Genomic DNA, 23464 nt, shown 5'->3' on the forward strand with positions numbered 1-23464 from the left:
TTCAGCCACGGAAAATGGCATTGGCAATTATGCCAAAGGGCATGAGGTGTACTATATAAGGAAAGCAAGATTCAATTGTGAAGGCCAAAGGGAACATTAAGGAAATGGCCTCAACAGTTTAAAAAGCAATATGGTAAGTATCTTAATGTTGTACTTTTTGTATATAGTTTCTCTCAAGTGGAATTAATAAAGGAAACAATCCAGAGCTGAAACTGATATGTTATAAACATGAGGTGGTGTTGAGATTTATACTATATTCTGTATTGACTTGTAAAAATTTTGTGAATCATAATTAATTTGGATTTCCACACTAAGAGAAACAATGAGTTGTTTTATTTTGAACAACCCAGCATTAACCATCTCTCCAAAAGTGTAAGTTACAGACAACCAATCAATAATAGAATATTTGACAAGTTTATGTCTGACCTTACTGGTTTACAATTTATTTTTTCATTCATTCTCCTTTCATCCATTGGTGAAAAGGCTAATAAGTGGTAGGCTAAGGGAAAGTATTTTGTCAACCAAAGATTAAATCAAGTAACCAGCTAATTGCAAGAAATTAAGACATCTTTTCTTCCATAGGGGTAGAAAGGATGTCTTCATTATGTTTTTAAAATTTTGCCTATAAAATAATTAAATGTCAAATAAAACCAATACTTTGATTATACTTAAATACATATAGAACCTAATTTTATTTATTTATTCTCTTTTACCTACAGAATTCACTTTTAATTTTATGGCAAAAATTATCCTATGGAGGATATTTAGGCTTGCCATTAAACTAAAGATTATCACTTTTTATCCCTCCTAGCTAAGCACCTTCATTGTCTTGATATCTTCTAGTTCTTATTTTCTTTCTTTGTGTGTTGTTCTTATCCTGCTTTGGATTTTCAGTAGATGTTTTCTCCCAAACTCATCGTTTAGAACTCCAGGTTAATCTTTGCTGGAATTTAATATCACTCTGGTTATGCCTTGGCTTTTTGCACAAAGTTTCTTCTTTTGGTAAAACAGTATTTTCCAAAGTGTTTATTTTGCGTTCTATTCGCATGTGACTTCTGTAGTTTTCCAGTTCTGAATGAGGTAATTTTTCCTTTTTATCCACTAAATGACTGTAAACATATCTCTTTGTTCTCATCTACAGAATTTTCTCTGTCACACTGGGGCAGAGATCAAATCTTTGCATCTTTTTAGCAAAGACTTTAATTTTTCCAGATTTCAAACACAATAAATCTTTATTTACCTCTTTGTCTTATTCCTGCCTCTTGGTTGGCTACATTTGTTTCATCAGACAAAGGATTAGAATCTTGCAGATTTGCTCCTGTTTTGTTTTGGTTTGTGTGAATTTTCTCTTCTGTATTGACCAAAGATTTTACCATATCAAAATTAATTTTTGATTATTTTCCTGGGTCTTAAAAGTATCTTGTCTTCATTCTAGATTTCACTTTTCTCTTGCAAACTCTTCACTGGTTTGTCAGCACGTGCATAACGCTTGTTGAAATGGCCAAGCTATCAGATTCCTGTAAATTTACACCAGTTTTACTTCTCCCTCTGATGTTACAGTCTCTGTCTTTTGTTTCGTAGCTCCATCTTCAGAGTTTTTCTCTTGGAAACTTCACAGTATTCTTTTCATCTTTCTTTATCTGGATCCTTTTTTTTTTTTTTTAAGAAGATGTTGGGGGTAGGAGTTTATTAATTAATTTATTTATTTTTGCTGTCTTGCGTCTTCGTTTCTGTGCAAGGGCTTTCTCTAGCTGTGGCAAGCAGCGGCCACTCTTCATCGCGGTGCGCGGGCCTCTCACTATCGTGGCCTCTCTTGTTACGGAGCACAGGCTCCAGACGCGCAAGCTCAGTAGTTGTGGCTCACGGGCCTAGTTGCCCCGCGGCATGTGGGATCCTCCCAGACCAGGGCTCGAACCCGTGTCCCCTGCATTAGCAGGCAGGTTCTCAACCACTGGGCCACCAGGGAAGCCCTCTCTGAATCTTTTCTGTTAATATAAGTAACTGAGACTTGAGTTCTGTATCAGTTCTATATCTGTGTCTGGGATATAGGGACATTCCCTGACTCAGCTTTTCTTGAAAATCAAGCTCATATTTCTTTACATTTATCTCTCTTTGTACATTCTCTTTTGACTAGGCAAATGTTTAGTTTTTTTTAATCTTTTTTGTTTCTTAGGATAGATCTTGTTCTTTGACTAACTATCTTGAGTGTTCTTTGGCTACATGTCTTCAGTTTCAGAGGCATTAGTTTTAGGTTCATATTCACAAGGCTTACAAGAGGAGTTTTCTTGACTGAGATCTCCTGGTCCAGCCTTATTTTTGTTCACTGAATCAAACATTTCTTCAAATCCACTATAGTCCACTTCCAAACAGCGTGTCTTCTGCTTGGATTCTGCCATAAGTGTTTGCATTCCAAGAAGTCTTCAACTGCATTTTTCTTTTTTCTTGACGTTTTCAATCAAGTACTGATAACTTTTGGCTCCAGGTTTTCTTTTGATGTTTTATTATTTTTTAAAAAATATATTATCTATCTATTTATTTTGGCTGCACCGGGTCTTAGTTGTGGCATGCAGACTCTTAGTTGTGGCACGCATGAGGGATCTAGTTCCCTGACCAGGGATCGAACCCGCGCCCCCTGTATTGGGAGCGCAGAGTCTTACCCACTGGACCACCAGGGAAGTCCCTCTTTTGGTGTTTTAAGAAAAAGTTTTGTATGGCCTTCTACATTTTCTTTTGATTGAAAAACATGTACACTCCGTATGTTCTAATATTTTTTCTATTACTCGGTTTTCTTGAGTAGTATTTTTCACATCTAAAAACCTACAGATGTTTTGGTTTTCCTTGTAATTCCCCTGGTATATCTGACTCCTTCCTAAGGGTTTCCTGTGAACAAGATTTTAAAATTTGGGGTTTCCCTAAGTATTGTAATGTCTGCCAGATTTTCTACTGCATGTGCCTTAGGAGTTTTCTTAGGTTTCTTCACGCCTGTAGAATGGAACATGCCTGTAGACTGTGAATGGAACCTGTCCATTCACATATCTGCTTTGGAGTTGTCCTGAGGTTAGTGAGAAGAGTCACACTGTATTACAGTTTTGCAAATTGTAGAAGACCTGTCAAGTCTTCTACTTGGTTTCCCTTTTCTTTAGGAGTTTTGTCTGTTGGTGCCTGTTGGGTTTTCCATGGGTTCAGTCTTTTCCACAGAAGTTCTCAGAAATTTCTTGATTGTTATCAGGAGTTCAGCTGATTCACGTTTCTCCCTGGGAACTGTCCCGAATTTCTTATTGTCTTATCTTCTGGGTCCACAATTTGCTGTGAAGTTTTCATAGGGCTGTAAGTTCCTTTTCTACATTTCCACCGGGGGGATAGGGAGTTCCTGTTGCTTTCACTGTCTGGTTGTATTGCACCTTTGGTGTTTGTGTAAACTCTTGGTGCCTATCAGATAGATCTTCTTCCACGGAATCTGCATTTTCCCTCAGTTGTTCCCAGTGGTCTCCTGAACATTCTTAGATGTTCTACTGGTTCTGGTTTGTGCTTTGGAGTGTTCCTAAGCATTTTGTGAACATCACCACCATTTATTTATTTCTCTGGTTCTTTTGGTGTTTACAGGTACTCTCTGAGAGCTGCCGGGTCCTTCATTAATTCTTGTTGTATTTTAGATGTCCTCAGCACTCCCGTGAGGATGCTGAGGGTGTTTGCTGGGTCTAATGTATGCTTTGGCGTGCTCCTAAGCCTTCTGTGGACATTACCTCTATTTATTTGTCCCTGTTTCTTTTGGTGTGTGAGGGAGCTCTCGGACACCTGCCGAGTCTTCCGCAGGTTCTGCCTTTTCTTCACGCGCTTTCAGCAGTATCCTGAGGACTGCTAGCGTTTCCAGAGGTTCCCGATCCTGCTCCAGAGTGCACCTAAGCTTTTTGTGGACACACATCTGTCATCGGTCTATAATTAATCATTTCATAAGTTAATTCCTGAAACTTATAGTGCTATGTTTGAGTTCCGGCAATTAATCTTGATAAGTTACATATCATTATTTCTAGCAAGCTCTGTTTTAAAATTTGGTAGCAATTCACATTGTAGTCTTTCTTCCAAAGAATAAAATGTAAGCATGTACACAGCCTTAGATATAAGCTTGGCAGTTGCTTTGGGGGTGACAGTTTTCACTTGCTATCATGATGGTTATCACAGTAATAACTCTAATTCATTGAATGCTTCCATATGCCAAGCACTGTGCTAGGCATTTTATGTGTATTATCTCATTTGAAATTCATAAAAGGAGTAACTAAGGATTATTAGTTCCGTTTCACAGATGAGGAAGGTGCAGCCCAGAGAGGCTGAGTGGTGTATCCAAAGTCACATGGTTGATATGTGGAAGATCCAGGGGGCAGATCCAGCCTGTCTGACTCCAGAGCTGGGACTCTCAACCATTAAACTTCTCAGCATGCTCTTAACCCTGTGGAATATCTTATCGTTAGAGCTATGGCTTAGCTGCATAGCATCATATGGCATCACTTTCTTCTTTTCACAAGTGAATAAGTAGCTACTGTTATTTGCTGTTTAAAAGAATTATTATTGGGGCTTCCCAGGTGGCGCACTGGTTGAGAGTCCGCCTGCCGATGCAGGGGACACGGGTTCGTGCCCCGGTCCGGGAAGATCCCACATGCCGCGGAGCGGCTGGGCCCGTGAGCCATGGCCGCTGAGCCTGTGCATCCAGAGCCTGTGCTCCGCAACGGGAGAGGCCACAACAGTGAGAGGCCCGCGTACCGCAAAAAAAAAAAAAAAAAAAAAAAAAAGGAATTATTATTAAAAATACAGTAGAATCTGGGCCAGGAATCTTTAATGACTCAACAATTATTTGTGGGCATGCAGAAATGTTTCATGGATAAAACCTGAAAACGGTCAACAAAAGCAACTCAGATACCAGTTTTTTCCATTTCATTCAGCCAGTTCCTTCAGTGGCAAGTGTACCTCCTTTCTGGTCTGGCTTCACTAACTTTAAAAATTCAAAAACACTTCTTTAAAACAGCTGGTAAATTGTTTCCAATATTTAGAAAAAGAAACAGATTTTTGTATGCTCAGCATAAAATGAGAACCATAGAGGCTAACACTACAACTAAGTACCCAGTGCCCGCTAATATCAAAACAGGGACAAAAATAGCTTCCTAAATGAAGATTTTGTTTGTGTTCTTGTGGTAGAGTATGATTGTTAAGACTTCATGAAGAATAACAGTGGTTTAGAGTGTGACTGCCTGGGTGACTCGCTGGACTCTAGATTTACTAGTTATGTGACTGTGAGCAAGCTGCTTACCTTCTCTAAGCCTATTTTCTCATCTGTAAAGTGGGGAGAGATGGTTGTAATGAATATTAAGGTAATATATAGAAAGCACTTAACACTGTGCCTGGGCCATAAAAATGTATGCAGGTGTCAGTGCACACATATTGGTTGACACTGGGTTGTTGATAAACTTGTGGAAATTCAAAAACTTTTCTAGTTAATCATGGACATTAATGATTTGAATTGAGAATAGAAACATTTAGGATGGAGCTAGAGATGATCATACTAAGTGGAGTCAGTCAGACAGAGAAAGACAAATATCATATGATATCACTCATATGTGGAATCTAAAAAATGATCCAAATGAACTTATGTACAAAACAGAAACAGACTCACAGGCATAGAAAACAAACTTACGGTTACCAAAGGGGAAGGGGGATGTGGGATAAATTAGGAGTCTGGGATTAGCAGATACAAACTACTATATATAAAGTAAATAAACAAGTTCCTACTGTATAGCACAAGGAACTATATTCAATATCTTGTAATACCCTATAATGGAAAAGAATCTGAAAAAGAATATATACATACATATATATCACTTTGCTGTATATCTGAAACATTGTAAATCAACTGGTCCTCAGTAAAAAAAAAAAAAAAGTATAGAAACATTTTAAAGAAAAACAGAAATTACCTTTAAAAAGAAAAACAAAACTGCCGGTCTTAATGACTGGTTTTGGTTGAGATGATACACTGTGGGTGAAAGCCTGGGTGGGAGCAGTAAGAGAGGACGGAGAGGGGCTTCCCTGGTGGCGCAGTGGTTGAGAGTCCGCCTGCTGATGCAGGCGACACGCGTTCGTGCCCCGGTCTGGGAAGATCCCACATGCCGCGGAGCGGCTGGGCCCGTGAGCCATGGCCGCTGAGCCTGCGCGTCCGGGGCCTGTGCTCCGCAACGGGAGAGGCCCGCGTACCGAAAAACAAAAAACAGATGAATGGATAAAACAATTGTGATATATATTTATATATATTCCATTTTATATATATATATATATATATATATATATATATAATGGAATATTATTCAACCATAAAAAAGAAGGAAATCTTCCTATTTGTGATAATATGGATGGATCTTGAAGGCATTATGCTAAATGAAATACAGACACTGTATGACAGAGAAAGATACTGTATGTTCTCACTCATATGTGGAATCTAAAAAGGTCAAACTCATCAATACAGAGAACAGATTGGTGATTGCCAGAGAGAGGCCGGGGTGGGGTGGTAGAGTGTGTGAAGGTGGTTAAAGATACAAACTTCCATTTATAACTTAAATAAGCCCTGGGGATCTAATGTACAGCATGGTGACTATAGTTAGCAATACTGTGCTTTATAATTTAAAGTTGCTATGTGTGGTGATGGCTGTGACCTAGACTTATTGTGATTTTTTTCACAATATATACAGATATCAAAGCATTATGCTGTACACCTTAACCTAATATAACGTTATATGTCAATATATTTCAATTGGGAAAAAATGCATTTCCCAAGAAGCAGTGGGTGGCATAGATTCTAGGACCAGGTTCTCGAGGCTTCTGACCCCAGATCCAAAGTTTATTAGGGATGTGTTTCCAACAGAATTGCTTAACCTCTCTGTCCCTCGAATTCTACTTCTGAAAAGGAAGCTAAAAGTAATACATCAGAGGGTAAAGCTCTTAGAGTCTGGCACCCAGTGAAGACTACATATGAGGTGGTTGGTGTTACCACTGTGAATGGATTTGAGAGAGAGGAAAGGTCAAGGTTGACTTGGCAGCCATGAAAAAAGTTTTCTTCACTGAGCTTTGAGGAGCCTCTGAATTCCAGAATGTGTCAAAAGCCCTAAAATGTACATAGCTTTGATTCGGCAGTTCCCCCACTGGGAATCTATCCCATAGAAACAATCAAGGCCCTGTGCAAAATAGGATTACAGAGATATCCGTCAAAGCACTGGTCTAATGGTGAAGTATTGAAAATTACCTAATTATCCAATAGTAGGACACTGATTAAATAAACTATGCTCCATTCATACAAAGAGATATTCTTCCACCTTTAAAATGATGTGATAAGACATGTATTAATATGGGCATATGTTTATGATATATGTCATTAAGTGAAAAGAACTAGCAATAAAATAATATAAACACACACACACTGGAGAAAATTCAGGTTTTTTTTTTTAATATTTTATTTTTTGGCCTCGCCACGTGGCTTGTGGAATCATACTCCCTCGACCAGGAATCTAACCCGGACTCCGGCTGTGAAAGCGCCAAGTCCTAACCACTGGACCACCAGGGAATTCCCAGAAATTCAGTTTTAAAATCCATCTTTTATGCCATTACACTGAGATATGCCAACAAATGTATAGAAACTTCCAGCATTTTTTGCTTAAATTTTCAGTTACTCCAGTAATAACAAATACATGTTCTTTTTTAAAAAAGAAAAGAAAACGTTATGGCAAAGTCCCCTCTAACACCCCTGCTCTCTCAATTCCCAGCTCACTCCTCCAATATCTTTTCAGAATATTCTCTGTGTATTTTTACTACACATAGATGTATTCATAGTAAATATATATATAGTACTATTTTGCGCTTACTGTTTTTGTTTCTATGCAATTTTATCACATGTGTGGCTTCGTGTAACCACCACTACAATCAAGATAGAGAACTGTGCCATCACCTCAGAGCTTTCTGGTGCCACCCTTTATAGCCCTATAGCCACACACCCCCTCCCTCTCACTAATCCTTAACCCCTGACATCTGTTAATCTGTTCTGCATATCTGTATTTTGTTATTTCAAGAATGTTTTATAGGGCTTCCCTGGTGGCACAGTGGTTGAGAGTCTGCCTGCCGATGCAGGGGACACAGGTTCGTGCCCCGGTCCGGGAAGATCCCACATGCCACGGAGCGGCTGGGCGCGTGAGCCACGGCCGCTGAGCCTGTGTATCCAAAAAAGAATGTTGTATAAATGGAAGCATACAGTATATAACCTTTTGAGATTGTTTTTTTTTTTTCACCTAGCATAATTCTCTAGAGATCTACTCAAGTTGTGTGTAGCATTAGTTTTCTTTTAACAACTGAATAGCTTTCCATGATATAAATGTACCACAGGGACTTCCCTGGTGGCACAGTGGTTAAGAATCCGCCTGCCAATGCAGGGGACACGAGTTCGAGCCCTGGTCCGGGAAGATGCCACATGCCTCAGAGCAACTAAGCCTGTGTGCCACAACTATTGAGCCTGTGCTCTAGAGCCCGTTCTCCACAACAAGAGAAGCCACCGCAATGAGAAAGAGTATCCCCTGCTCGCCGCAACTAGAGTCGTACGGTTCGTGCATGATTAGTTTTGCAAGAAACTGCCATACTCCTTTCATTAGTGGCTATACCATTTTTACATTCCCATGGGCAATATATGAGTGATCCAGTTTGTCTGCATCCTTGCCAGCATTTGGTGTTATCACCAATTTCTATTTTAGCTATTCTGATTGTTGTAGCTTTAATTTGCAATTCCCTATTGGCTAAGATTTTGAACGTCTTTTCACGTGCATAATTTTCCATCTGCATATCCTCTTTGGTAAAATGTCTGTTCATGTCTCTTGCCCATTTTCTAATTGGATTGTTTTTTACTGTTCGGATTTGACAATTCTTTACATATTCTAGTGCAAGTCCTTTGTCAGATATGTGGTTTGCGTATTTTTTTCCACTCAGTCACTTTTTAAGAGTCAATTTTTGTTTTTACCAAAGTGATACATGCCCATATTTAAGTAAGCAAATAGCTCTCTGAGGCTTGTTGTGAAAAACAGTGGGAATGGACTCCTTCTCAATTTCTCTCTCCCCAAAAGCAACCACTTTCATCCCTTTTAGCTGGCTCTTTTAGTTTTTACTGCCATCTCACTAAATAAACTCTTTATTATTTGCTGATTTGGGTTCTTTTTAAGCATTATCTATTGCCTTTACACTATGAAAAATGAAGATTTAGTTCTTTTTTCAACCTTTCGTCTATCCCCATCCAACATATGCACCCCAATCCCTCCAAAACAAATCTACGATCTCATTCCACAATTCTAAATCCAAAAAATGTTTCATAATTGACCCAAACTGAACTCATCTGGCAGCAAAACCTGGTGAGAAACTACTTCTAATCTTTATTCATATTGTTTAATGTAAATGTCCCTATGCTGCACTGTAGGAATATGTTTGATTAGGAAGTGTTAGCTGAGACCCTTCTGGGGGTCTGTAATAAATGATCTATGAGCTGTATTACCAAAAAAAAAAAAAAACAGTGAGAGGCCCGCGTACCGCAAAAAAACAAAAAACAAAACAAACAAAAAAAAGAACTATACTAAACATACAATCTCTTGGGTATTGTTATCTGTAACTGCTAAAATGAGAATAAAAGAGAATGCTGGGGTGAATCTTGATTGAGAACCAAGCTCAGGACTATGGTCACTAGCCTCAAACCTGCCCCCAAAGGAAAAATTATGGTGGGACAATGGAAAGTACCTCCAACACCTCTGGTCACCAAGAAAGTAGCCCATGTAGCGGGAGGGCAAAACCAAGAAGCTATTGAAATTTGAAGGTACGGTGTGAAGGAGTTTTCTCATTTTGTGGGTAGTTATCATCGGCTCCCTGCAGAAGCTTTGCTAAAACGGATTGTGAGAGCAACAAATTTAGGGGCAGTATCTTTGGTCTGAATACTGCAGAGTGAACAAGCACATCAGGGTGGATACAGGACCCGCAGCTCAGTACGGGACAGCCATAGATGGCTATACATGACGCAGACCCACAGCAGGTTATTCCCAAGGGAACAGCCAGCCTAGTGGACTAAAGAAAACTGCTGTCAAGTGTGTTCACCCCGAAAAGGAGGACTTTCCAGCTTCCCAAATAAATGCCAAGTAGAATACCCCAGATAAAGCAGCTGAAATACTTTACATACAAACTGTGTGGAACTGGCTTTGTGATGATGGGACTATTCATCCACCCACATCATGGTAAATGCTGTGATTAAGGGGGCCCCTTTTCCATGGCCACTGCATGTCATCTTACTGCTGCAAAACTGAACAACAGTCTGAGAAGCCTTATCAGGTTTGCTTCCTCAGCTTGCTCACGTGCGTCTTACACATACCAAAAACATTAAAGAAAGTGGGTACTCGGGCTTCCCTGGTGGCGCAGTGGTTGAGACTCCGCCTGCTGATGCAGGGGACACGGGTTCGTGCCCCGGTCCGGGAAGATCCCACATGCCGCGGAGCGGCTGTGCCCGTGAGCCATGGCCGCTGAGCCTGCGCGTCTGGAGCCTGTGCTCCGCAACGGGAGAGGCCACAACAGTGAGAGGCCCGCGTACCGCAAAAAAAAAAAAAAAAAAAAAGAAAGTGGGAAAGACAGATGGGAGAATCGAGGGACTCACTCCGGTGGTGTGGAAATACTCCATTGGGGTGGAAATCTTTTCATGGTTCTTAAGAAATGGGAAGAATAAAATGGACATAGATGGAATTGAAACAAAAGTCTTAATACAGCACTACTGAAATTTGGGAGGACCTCCTGCTAGACTTTCAACATTGAAGGTCCTCCCAAAGCCTGCTTTATTTTTCGCAATTTGGAGGAATTTTTAAAACTGCAAGGCAAAGATTACAATGAGGAACTCATCCTGAAAATACCTGAAGTAATAGGGAGATTAATCAAGATAAAGATTGATAAAAGGGCCTCAGTCCCTTGGCTCAACCCTTCACTGCGGACCAAAAGCCTTATGCACGTGAGTAAAATGGTTAGAAGGTGGGGAGGTTTCGGGGACACTTGACCTGGGAGCCCTGTGCACTATAGTATCAAAATCTGTTGGTAAAGTTCTAATGGGAGGCAAAATATATTGAGAGGATACTGAAATGCAGTACTTTAATCCCATCAGGTGAACGAGTTTATATGAAGTGGTTATGACTTTTTTACCTGAATGTATTATGGGGATGGATATTGCATCTGACTGGGGAATATTTCCCCTACGTAGTATTGTAAAACAGAAGACATGTAAACCCTTCCTTCAAGTCACATGCTAAATGGGAATGAATAAGATTGCCCAAGCCCACACTTCATAGAAGCTGGAGTGCTTGTCTGGACAAATCCTCTGTACAATAGCTGTGTGTGGAGTGTAACTGTGGTTTATGGCAAAAGCCTGTAAGCACCTCCCAGCAATGACTACTGGAATTGTGGACTAGAAAATTTCCATCTGAGGGGCAATTACTAGCTTGCCACCAGACATTAACTGGAAATGCCCATGTGACTGAAAGGCATAAAATAATCTTGCAACCTGAAATACCCATGATGTCTGGTGATGTCAGAGAAAGGCTCTAATGAAGAAGGCAGTACTCAGAAGAGTTCTATAATAAAATAGACATGGTTTGTACAGGAACATGCTACGGGGGAATGAAGTGTATCCACGAGTGGGTAGACTCTCTTCCCCAGGACTGACTTTGGAACCATGTGAGGAGCTGCCAGATTCTATGATCACTTGGACAGTGCCCTATAAACAGCTCTCAACTGACCAACAAAGAGCTGCTTGGTTTATGGATGGCAGTTTCAACATGAACAGACAACATTCTGTTTGGAAGGCCATGACTCTGATGGAAAAAGATAAAAACAAATCAGCTTGGTGAACTGCACTGCATGCTGTTTACCCTTATGTTTGGGTCTTCACCAACTCATGGGCAGTGGCCAATGACCTGGCTATGTGGTCAGGCAGAAGGACAATGGAAGATTAGCCTATTGGGAGGCCAATGGAAACAGGGCATGGCTCTATGGAAATCATTATAGGAATTTGAGGGGTGCATTAAAGTAGGCCACGTCAACACCATCAGAAGGCGATTAGAATCGACAAACAGATACCCTAGTGTGCTCACTTGATGTAGCCACCTGGGTCTGTGAAACGGGTGGACACTGGGGGTGTGGGCTGCAGCAATGCAGAGAGGGGCTCAATCTAGACGTATTCCTCTGGTATCCTCTGAGTCACAAAATGCCAACAAGAACTGTCCTGCCTGCTAACAAGAGACACAGAGACTACAGCTGGCTCTGGGGCAGATTCCCAAGGGGGAGTCCTTGCCCAGAGCTAGCAAGTCAGGCTGATGCCAGTAGCCCTGGGGGACGGCAAGTGGATCCTGACAAGAATAACTCTGACTCTGGACTGGGCTTTGCTTACCCAGGGGTAGATGCAAATGATCGGAGTACTGCAAAAGAACTGGAACAGAGATATTGCACTGATTTGGACCACTGCGTCACATTTCTTCAGACCAAGGAACGCTATTTACAGACCATTGTGTCCAACAACAGGCAGAGAGGTATCTTCCTCAGAGTAACAGTTTGGTAAAGAATTAGAAGGAGCAATCAAAACATTGATTGTCTAAAAGGCGGGAGATAGGGAATTCCCTGGCGGTCCAGTGGTTGAGACTTGGCGCTTTCACTGCCAGGGGCCCGGGTTCGATCCCTAGTCGTGGAACTAAGATCCCACAAGCTGAGCAGTGCAGCCAATAAAGAAAAAAACCCAAAGAAACAGCAAAAAACCCCCAGACATTTATAAAAAAAAAATGGGAGGAGAGAGAGGCATGAAAGGCTGGTTTACGTGTCCTCACGAATCTGTGCTCACAGTCAACGTGAGCGGGGCTGAGGGACTGTCCTCACTGGACAAATCCTCTGCTTTTCTGAATGTGGGGATGAGGGGGGTGGGTGAGGGTGCTGGTGTGACAACTCTACTGTTTTCTCTCTTTCCTGTATCACCTTACCTTTCTTCTGCCTACTTGAGGCAGTGGTCCCTGGACCAAGGATGTAACTATGTTGCTGGAAGCAGGGATGATTCCTGAGCAACGAGATCCTTTTTTTCCTAAGGGCCTGACGGGGTGGGTTGCACTTTCGTTCCATTGGGCAATACTGGGGCTAACAGTGAATACAGTTACATTGCCTATTGGAAGAAATAGCCCACTAACCCTGTACCTATGTAACCCTATCTTACGTGGATGGGAGTGGACAGAGCGGGAGGCACTTGGCTAGACTCTTACTGCTGCCTGTGATCTAGACCAGCACAGTGGCTGAACCTAATGTTCCTTCCAAGGTGAAAAGGTTTGGGTACAAACAGAAGAAATAGTAAGTAGCCAAGGGTAAATGAATAATGACTGAGTTGTGCAATGAGAGAATTCCAATGGTAATGCTTGGAAGGAAGCTCAGAGCAAGAAATGATATTGTCTCTTAAGTCTAATTATACCAAATGCCTGAAAGTGTGAAGTCATATATTGCTGAGACCACTCCTGCTTTTGAACCTGACAAGATGGAGTGGAAACCCTGAGATATCCCATCATATGACATGACGATGGATTGGGCTGATTATCTGAGACTGGATGAGACTCCAGTAAATGTGTCAGTATCTTTGATTCTTATTTTTCAGGTTACATCTACCATAACGTGATGTGTTATAACACCGGCATTATTGAAAAGATAATGCCAATATTGATCATCAAATGTATTAGGGGGGCTTCCCTGGTGGCGCAGTGGTTGAGAGTCCGCCTGCTGATGCAGGGGACACGGGTTCGTGTCCCGGTCCAGGAAGATCCCACATGCCGTGGAGCGGCTGGGCCTGTGAGCCATGGCCGCTGAGCCTGCGCGTCCGGAGCCTGTGCTCCGCAACAGAAGAGGCCACAGCAGTGAGAGGCCCGTGTACCGCAAAAAAAAAAAAAAAAAAAAAGTATTGGGAACTTGAGTTTAATAGCTTCCTATCCTTACTCCACATTGACTCCTCCAAGTGTTGCTGTATCTGTTATGCTCAGTCAGATATGTTCCTTTTGCTATAAAAGATCCCATGATCAAAGACCAGGGAGTAGCCTATGATATATAAAGGATGTATCTGGTCTTGGGGAGGGGGGCTGGTAAAGAGCTTCCTAAACCCTTGGAATTTCCAGAGCGAGAGGAGTATCTTTGTTATGCTAATGAGTGGGGGTGGCTAGAGAACTTCAGGATGAGGGCTGGTCACCACATGATTAGAGGGCTAAAACTTTTAGCCACCTGACCTCCAGGGAGAGGAAGGGAGCTGGCCATTGAGTCCAATCTCATAGCCAGTGATTTAATCAACTGTGCCTACATAATAAAACTCTTGATACAAAATTCAGGACAGCCAAGTCCTGGGGGAGCCTCCTAGTTGGTGAACATATTGATGTGCTGGGAGGATGACGTGCCGGGGTTCCACGAGGAGGAGACGGCATGGAAGCTCTGTGTCTCCCACTTCCCCCCAGACCGCTCCTTCCTCCTAGACCTTGCTCTATGCATCTCTTCCATTTGGCTGTTCCTAAGTTGTATCTTTTACAATAAAATTGTAATAGAAAATGTTTCAGTGAGTTTGGTGAATCATTCTAGTGAATTATCAAACCTAAAGGGGGGTGGTAAGAACCCACAAATTTGGAGCCAAGTCGGAGAGATGTGGGTATCCTGGGGTCCCCACTAGCGACTGGCAACTGAAATAAGGGCAGTCTAGCTGAGGATTTTTCCCTTTAACTTGTGCGGCCTACACTAACTCTGGGTAGTGTCAGAATTGAATTGAATGGTAGGGCACCTAGCTGGTTACCAGAGAATTGGTAGAATGTAGACACATTTCATTATATTGTTTTTATATTGTAGTATATATTGTATATGTATATATGTAGTATATATTGTAGTATATATTGTTTTATATTTTATATATATATAAAAGTATATATATATAATTTATATATAAAATTATATTTTATATATTGTTTTTAAATTGTAGTAAAATAAACATAATATAAAGTTCACTCTTTTGACCATCTTTTTTTAAACTTTCTATTGTCATATAACATAATATAGAAAACATATATAAATGTATAAGTACAACTTATAAGTAAACCGCTCAATCATATTTCACAAACTGACACACCTTTGTACCCGGCATCTGGATGAAGAACGGAACATTCCAACATTCCAGAAAGAAAAAGGAATATGTTGAAAAGATAGGAACATTTTCACTAAAAAAAAAACTAGATATGTTAATTAAAATGGGGGTGAGAGAGGTAATCACTTTCCCATGCATATGCCTACGCCCACTCTATAATACACCATTTCCAAAAATGGCTTCATGGAAGAATTTCTAAGGATTATTTGTGTCAATGTTAAAAAGCTTTGTGGTAATAATAGTTTTGGGACATGCTGAATTAAGGCTAGTCAAACAGATTGATCATTTAAGGAGATTTTCACAAATTCAGACTCTAGGGCCTAGTGCCTAAACATTCTCGAGTCAGAAAAGGAATGAGGAAAATATTTCTTGCCCATTCTAGATATATTTCTAAAATTATGGTAAATATATATAACAAAATTTACCATTTTAACCATTTTCAAGTGTATAATTCAGTGGCATTAAGTATATTTCCGATGTTGGGCAACCATCACCACTATCCATTTCCACAGCTCATTCACGCCAGACAGGAATTCTGAACTTATTAAACAATAGCTTCCCAATTTTCCCTCCCACAGTCCCTGGCAACTACTATTCATTCGCCTTTCTGACTCTGTGAACTCGCCTATTTTTGGTATCTCATGTCAGTGGGATCATACAATGTGTGACCTTTTGTGTCTGGCTTATTTCACTTAGCATAGTATTTTCAAGCTTCATCCATGTTGTAGCACGTATCAGAATTTCATTCTCTTTAAAGGCTGGATAATATTCCACTGTGTGTAAATACCGCATATTGTTTATCCATTCATCTGCTGATGACCGTCTTTTTTTGCCCACCATTTTGCTATTCTGAATACTGCTGCTATGAACATTGGTATACAAGTATATGTATTATTTTATACTTTCATAAGTCAAGCTTCATTTTTTGTTGTATAAATAAACTTTTGGAGCACTTTACAATTGAGATCAAATAGAAATTAATGATGACATACATTTGAAAGAGTCCAATGTTTTATTATCAGCATTAATATTGTTCATACTGAAGATTCAGGGATAAAATAATGGACAGAAAACTGGAATGTAAGCAATACTACATAGATGCATCATAAATATATAGGCTGTTTTGCTAATTATTGGACTAAAAATATAAAAGATGAAATTACATCAATTATTTTGTGCTTAGTCTTTCTGAATATCCTTTTGGTATTAAATACACAGCGAGCGCTTATACTTAGAGATTCTGCCTTTTTTTAAGCAAGGAAAACAAGCTTATCCTTGGTTAATCAGAATCAGTTTCAAAAGGTAAAACTTCTTAAAGGTAAGCATGGCATTTAGTGCATAAGACCAATATTCTTGCTGGGCTGGCTGCTTGAGGATCGCTCTCGTTCTTTAGTAATTTCCATCTCAATTTTGGCTTTGATTTTCTCCCAATCTATTTCAAGCTGCAGTAGAAGAAAAGAAGAAACATGCATATATAGTATAAGACATTTTTGTTTAATGCAAAGTAACTAAGAGTAAACAAAAACAGAACGCATGACTTCCAAAACATTTGAGAAAAAAGAGGGCAGGAAAGAAAAGTTAAGAAGAGATAATTCTCCCCCCAAAATGAAATAGCGTTAAGAATAAGACCTAATAGAACAATTATCACAATAAAAAGCAAAGACTCTCATTGTGATACCAAAGACCAAAATCTGGTTGTAGCTATTTATAAAAGGCACATCTAAACTGTCCCATGGAGCCTTGGGATTCTGCTCCGGTGCCTCAGGTTTGAGGGGGTAGGAGTGAGTGAAGATGGACTGCTCTCCTCCAAACAAGGGGGAGAATGGACTGGGCTCCATTTTTGAAACAGTAGGCCATGTTTCAAATGGGTCAACTCTTCACTGCTTTTATACTGACGTTTCCATTAGGAGCCTACCTATGGAGAAAGATAGGGGAGCATCTGCTTTCCCAGAGCATACTCTGCAAAAGGGGCTCCTTCACAACTCTTAAAATAATATGAAGACTTGGTGGTAAGAAAATGACGAGGGCTTCCCTGGTGGCGCAGTGGTTAAGAATCCGCCTGCCAATGCAGGGGACACGGGTTCAAACCCTGGTCCAGGAAGATCCCACATACCGCGGAGCAACTAAGCCCGTGCGCCACAACTGCCAAGCCTGTGCTCTAGAGCCCGTGAGCCACAACTACTGAGCCTGCACGCCACAACTACTGAAGCCCGTGCGCCTAGAGCCCGTGCTCCGCAACAAGAGAAGCCACCACAATGAGAAGCCCGCGCACCGCAACAAAGAGTAGCCCCCGCTCACCGCAACTAGAGAAAGCCCGCGCACAGCAACGAACACCCAACGCAGCCAAAATTAAAATAAATAAAATAAATAAATTTATGGAAAAAAAGAAAGTGATGAAAAGATATTAGAGGAAGTAGTGGGAAAGCAAGGCTGAAAGACACATATAAAGAATAACTGAAAAGTGATAATATTTTTATCTGTTTTCAGCCAACCACCAGACCCCCCCAAAATCCAGCCCTGCCCCTCCACTAAATCAACAGACATAGTGTTAGGAATGGACTCTGCTCTGAATTCAATAAACAATTTCTTTGGGAAAAAGCCTTCTACTATTTTTAAAAGTTTGGAGATCACTAATTAAGGAATGTGTGTCCTCTCAGGCAAGACATGGGAAAAACTGGGTCCTACCTAAAACTAACTCTGATTTACTTTGAAATAAACCCAAACTCCCGAGACTGAGCCCAAAGTGAATAGGTTTTCACCTCCATGTAGGGGAGCGGAGTGGAATAAGCAGTATTAAAGCAGACTGCGTTACTACTTGCTGCCTGAACAGATTTACCTTAAGTAACTGAGACTAATTTAACCTTAACAGGACTTCACGCCTCTTTTATTTTGTGTTGGAAGTAGGTAGAATTAAGTATTTGGTTCTTTTTTATTCCAATATCCTTTCTCTAAATTCCTGTGAAGTAATTTATGGATATATTTTAGATAATCATTCCATATACTTATCTATAATACATAAAATTGATGAATTAAAAGAATCCCTTTACTCATAGAAGATGAAAGTCTGTGCTCAGACGCAAGTGACAGCTTATCAAAAGGCAGAGCAAATGTTAGGTTATTTGAAAGACTCATTTTTCAATCAGGTCAGAACTTGATGTTTTTAAATGGCAAAACAACTCATCTAAGAAAACATTTGCAAAGAGAAAGACAAAACTTGATGAATGCCTTGGCCTTCCTCCAGGCTTAAATTGACTTACTTAATATGTTCTTCAGATCAATCACAATAAAACCACGTATTGATGATACACTAAACAACTGTTGCTCAGCTGCACCAGAAGTGCATCAAGCAGATTGATGACATCTATATTAGTTACTTGTTATAGTACAAATGAGGGTGTTAGTTGACAGCTATCCTACTGAAAATAAATGTTTCACTTTCACTCTGGCATTTGTCCAGTTTTAGAACAATGTTCTCCTGATAATTTAGTCTCTGGAATAGAGTATTTTTAACAGTGAGTTTTAGATAAGGATGTACTCATGACAGCTGTCAAGTGACCTCTACACTAAAACACATCCTTTTCTAGTCTAGGGAGTGTTAATACTACTTGGCACTTCTTATTCTAGTCCCTAGTTGGTCAATTCTTCTTATTCACATAATAATAATTTTAAAATCATAGCAAATGGCTCTCCATCTTCTACCCCATCTCTCTTACTCTCAGCTGAAAATCAGCTTCCTACTTTACAGAGAATATAGTGGCCATCAGGCATGAATTCACTTAATTTCCTTCCTTTCATAAAAGTAGGGTATCCATCCTTATCTCGTTCCCTTCTGTCTCAGGGCAACCTCTTCACATAAGTCCCTGATCTCGTCTTCTTTGACTCCTCTAGGACATCGGCCTTCAATTATTACCTACATATTTCAATTTCCTTCTCTTCACTGGCTGCCCCTCATCATCCTTGCCTCTGTATTCCGCCTCCCTACAAGCTACCACCTTCATTCTTCTTTTCATTCCTGGCTCTCATCCTCTCCCCAGACCACTGTGGTATGACTGTGCTCCCACTACACCTCAGAAGCTTTTCACTAACGCCACCATTAAGTGTTTTAGTCCCTCATCCTACACACCTTCTCTATACGACTCAATTGCTCATTCAACGAATATTTAATGCTCACTCCATGCCCAGGATTGCTCTAGGAGCAAGGATTTAGCAGTGAACAAAAAGATAAAAACCACTGTCTTCATAGAAAGATAAACAAAGACAAGTAATAGTGGTAAAAGTTTTGGAAACAGGGGAGGGAGATAGCGCCGGGGTGGAGTTGGGGGGGGGATGGGTGTTGTATTTCAAACAGAGTGATCAGAGAAGGCCTCCCTGAGAAGCTGACGTGAAGACCTGATGATGAGTGAGTGACTCTGGGTGTATCTGGGGAACAGCATACTAACAGACAGAGGGAAGAAAAAGGTCCTGATGTAGGAGCATCCCCTGGACCTGGCTGACCACCGCTCTTTGAAATACCTCTCTCAGTACAATATTGTTCTCTTCTGGTTTCTGCTCTCTTTTCTAAATGTCCTCAGTCTTTTGTTTTTCTTTTTCTCCTATATCCTTCCCCTCAGTAACCTCTTCACTGTTAGTATTCACTGGGGTTCCAACCACAGCTTTTTCATACTTTCCCTAGGAGATCTCCTCAACTCTCATAGCTTCAACTATTCCTAAATGGTCATGACCATAAATTTATTTATCTAGCCCTGATTCTTCCTTTATCAATTCCCTTTGATGTTCACATTGGTATTTCCAACTGCCCACTAGACATCTCTGCCTAGATAGGGGCCACCCCACAGGGACTTCAAACTCAGAACAATGGTCTATTTTCATGTATTCAAACTCAAAAGGTCCAAATCTCATATATGCTCATGTTCCTCTACCAGTCACCAACTAGGAATGTTGAAGTTGTTCTCAAATGTCTTGCCTTACCTCACCACCTCTCCTCCCACCCCCAACCACAATGTTCTATTAATTTTACTGCTACTTTTTCTTACATTAATCCTACAGTCTCCATCTCCTGCTGAGATTATTACAGTAACCTCCTAACTGGTCTCCTTGTCACCACCCTTACCTCTAATCCATCTTCCACATCAGAAGTTATCTTTCAGGTCATTTTCTTGATTACAAACCTCCAAGTCTTTGCACTGCCTCCATTATAAGGTCTATTATCATAGTGTTAAGACTCTTTAATGTCTGGTCCCATCAATATTCCAGCCACCCAGGACCCAGCACCCAGGACCCAGGGCAGTCACTCTGTACTCCTTCACCATTCTTTCAAGATCCCATGCATTTGCTCTTATTATCATATCCTTTAACTGACTGACAAAATCCTACTCAAGATAATTCCATGGAATAAATAAATAAATTTTAAAAATGAAAACTAACAAATACAAAGTATACAATTTCCAAAGGGGAAAAAAGGATACTTTGGTGGAAAATTCCAAGTTTCCGTTTCCACTTAGGAACTGGGATTTTTTTTTTTTTTTTTTTTTTTGCGGTACGCGGGCCTCTCACTGTTGTGGCCTCTCCCGTTGCGAGCACAGGCTCTGGATGCACAGGCTCAGCGGCCATGGCTCACGGGCCCAGCTGCTCCGCGGCATGTGGGATCTTCCCGGGCCGGGGTACGAACCCGTGTCCCCTGCATCGACAGGCGGACTCTCAACCACTGCGCCACCAGGGGAGCCCAGGAACTGGGATTTTATTTTATTTATTTATTTATTTATTAAAATTTATTTATTTTTGGCTGCATTGGGTCTCCATTGCCGTGCGCGGGCTTTCTCTAGTTGGGGCGAGCAGGGGGCTACTCTTCATTGCGGTGCACAGGCTTCTCATTGCGGTGGCTTCTCTTGTTGCAGAGCACAGGCTCGAGGCACGCGGGCTTCAGTAGTGGTGGCTCCTGGGCTCTAGAGCGCAGGCTCAGTAGTTGTGGCACACGGGCTTAGTTGCTCCGCGGCACGTGGGATCTTCCTGGATCAGGGCTCGAACCTGAGTCCCCTGCATTTGCAGGCAGATTCTTAACCACTGCGCCACCAGGGAAGTCCCAGGAACTGGGATTTTAAAAGGGAAAAGTGATCACATCACTTCCATTCAGTATCTTTACATTAATCTTAGGGTAAATCCAATATGCCGAATTTGCCCTATGAAACCCTCAGGTCAATCTCCCTTTTGCTCCTCACTCTTTCCCACTTCAGAGCCTTCCCTCTGCCTAGAACACGGCCATCGCCACACCCTCCCCCCACACCCTCAGTCAGCTTCTACTATCCATTCTTTACAGCTCAGCTCAAATAGCAATTGCTTTGCTTAGAAAAATCTGCTGATCCCCCCCACCCCAGGTCAGGTCTGTCATTCATAAAGTCTTACAGAACTATGTACACTACCTTCGAGGCATTTATCACAACTGAAATGAACAATTAACTGTATCACTAACTATCACCTCCATTTGAATATAAGTTTCACGAGGGTCAGTGTTTGCCAGGTTTACTATTATATCCCAACCACCAAGGAGAGTACATTGTCTGCAGGAGGTGCTCAGTAAATACTGAATGAATAAAAGGTAACTAATTATCCAGCAAATGAGCTATCACTTAACAATCTCTCGTTATTTTCTCTCCTGTTTTTCCCTCTTTTTTTCTTTCTCCTAGCATAATGCTTTAAACATTTCCTGTCTCTTCTACTTCTCTTCCTGCACAGAGTATGTATTCAGTAGATTGAATGCATTCCTCAAGTGGACTTTATTTGCCAGACTTATAAATTATTTTACAAATACTTACTGAACACCCTTGTAGAGCAGGTATAATGGCTCTAATGGGGTTCTTAGAAGATAGTACACCGTGTATGGATCTCAGATTTCCATATTTTAAACTAGAAAGGCCCAAATAATACTTCAGGGTTCATAAATATGAATGTATGTCAAACTTCACTTCTTATAAACTTTTACGCTATGCGTTGTGAGCCCATTTGAGTTCACCAGATAGGGAGAATAAATTTCTTTTTAAGAATGATCTTTTTCTATTCAATTCTTAGTTCTGAAATAAAGAGTTTATATAATCACAATTTTGGCTAAGATAATTTTTAAGTCAAAGAAAATTTTCATCTTAAAATACTGCTTTATGATTTCTAGTTAACTTCCAAATTACATCTGTGAAGAAGAAAAGTAGGAAACTAGAACATAGTGCCATAGAGACTCAAAGTAACCTATATAGTTTCAGGATGAAAAGAAACCAAAATACCAAAAAAGGCCGTGTTGTTCTGATTCTCCCACTTTGAACATTTCTACTACTCTTGTGACTGAAGTATCATATGTTAGTTATAGGTGAATACGTATATAATGAAAAAGAAGATATGAATGTTAAGTTTTTAATATCTGAAATATAATTTCCTTGAGGGTAAAAACTATATTTTTTATGTCCTCAAAAGCACCTAATGTGAACACAGTGAAAATAATATTGTCAGTAATGATGATGAAGAGGAAGCAGAGTAGTATTAATCTGCTTAAAAATTATACAATAAAGTAAATTTAAGGTGGGTGCTCATTTTTAACATACTGTCATATTTTCAAAACTGAGACAAAAACGATGAGGTGACTACTGAATCTCTGGGCTGCCTTGCACTCAGTGCTGGTGGCTGCTGTCATAGTCTGTGAATTGAGAGTATAGCCCTCAGAGCTCCCAGGGAAGCCCTCATAGCCCAAACTCCCGAAGGATCCATTTCAGTAGTAAACAGTTCTGAATCAAACAAAAAAATTTTTGTGGAGCGTCTATAAAATACATCCCTTTCCACCAAGAAACCCACAACTTGTGTCTATCCTGGATCCAGATGATAAAGTTGCACTGCAGAACTAAGAATGGCCCCAAAGGCTTCACTACCCTGAAAACTGGTCTGAAGTCCAAAAATGTGGTTCATGACACTCAATATTCTAAATACGGCAAATGGATAATGTTGCCTTTAGTAGGTGCCTTCACTCTACATCTTCTTTCCTCTTCCCAAGCTTCCTCTTATATATTCTGCCCCCTACGATAAATCAGAACATTCCATTTTATTCTATCCCCAAGGAGGGGCACTCCCACAGTCTATAAGCTCCATGAAGACAGAAGCCATTATCTGTTTCAACACATAGCATAGTGCCTGGCCTGGAGTTAGTACTCATAAACATTTTTTGAATAAATGAATGACTAAAAGGCTAAAGGAATCAACTAGTTC

The 23464-nt window shown here is 40.6% G+C and overlaps 1 protein-coding gene across 3 annotated transcripts in view; it reads right to left on the minus strand.

The window, feature by feature from the left end:
* Positions 1-16223: 16223 nt before the first annotated feature.
* The window catches only part of IFT80 (intraflagellar transport 80), a 108900-nt gene continuing 101659 nt past the window's right edge, over positions 16224-23464 (minus strand). For all 3 annotated transcript variants that reach the window (XM_032629939.1, XM_032629940.1, XM_032629941.1), the window contains one exon: positions 16224-16668. In XM_032629939.1, the coding sequence (XP_032485830.1) occupies positions 16558-16668 (111 nt within the window). In that variant the 3' untranslated portion in view covers positions 16224-16557. The remainder of the gene's footprint in view (positions 16669-23464) is intronic.

This window comes from Phocoena sinus, chromosome 4, assembly GCF_008692025.1.
Source record: "Phocoena sinus isolate mPhoSin1 chromosome 4, mPhoSin1.pri, whole genome shotgun sequence".
NCBI classification, from domain to species: domain Eukaryota; kingdom Metazoa; phylum Chordata; class Mammalia; order Artiodactyla; family Phocoenidae; genus Phocoena; species Phocoena sinus.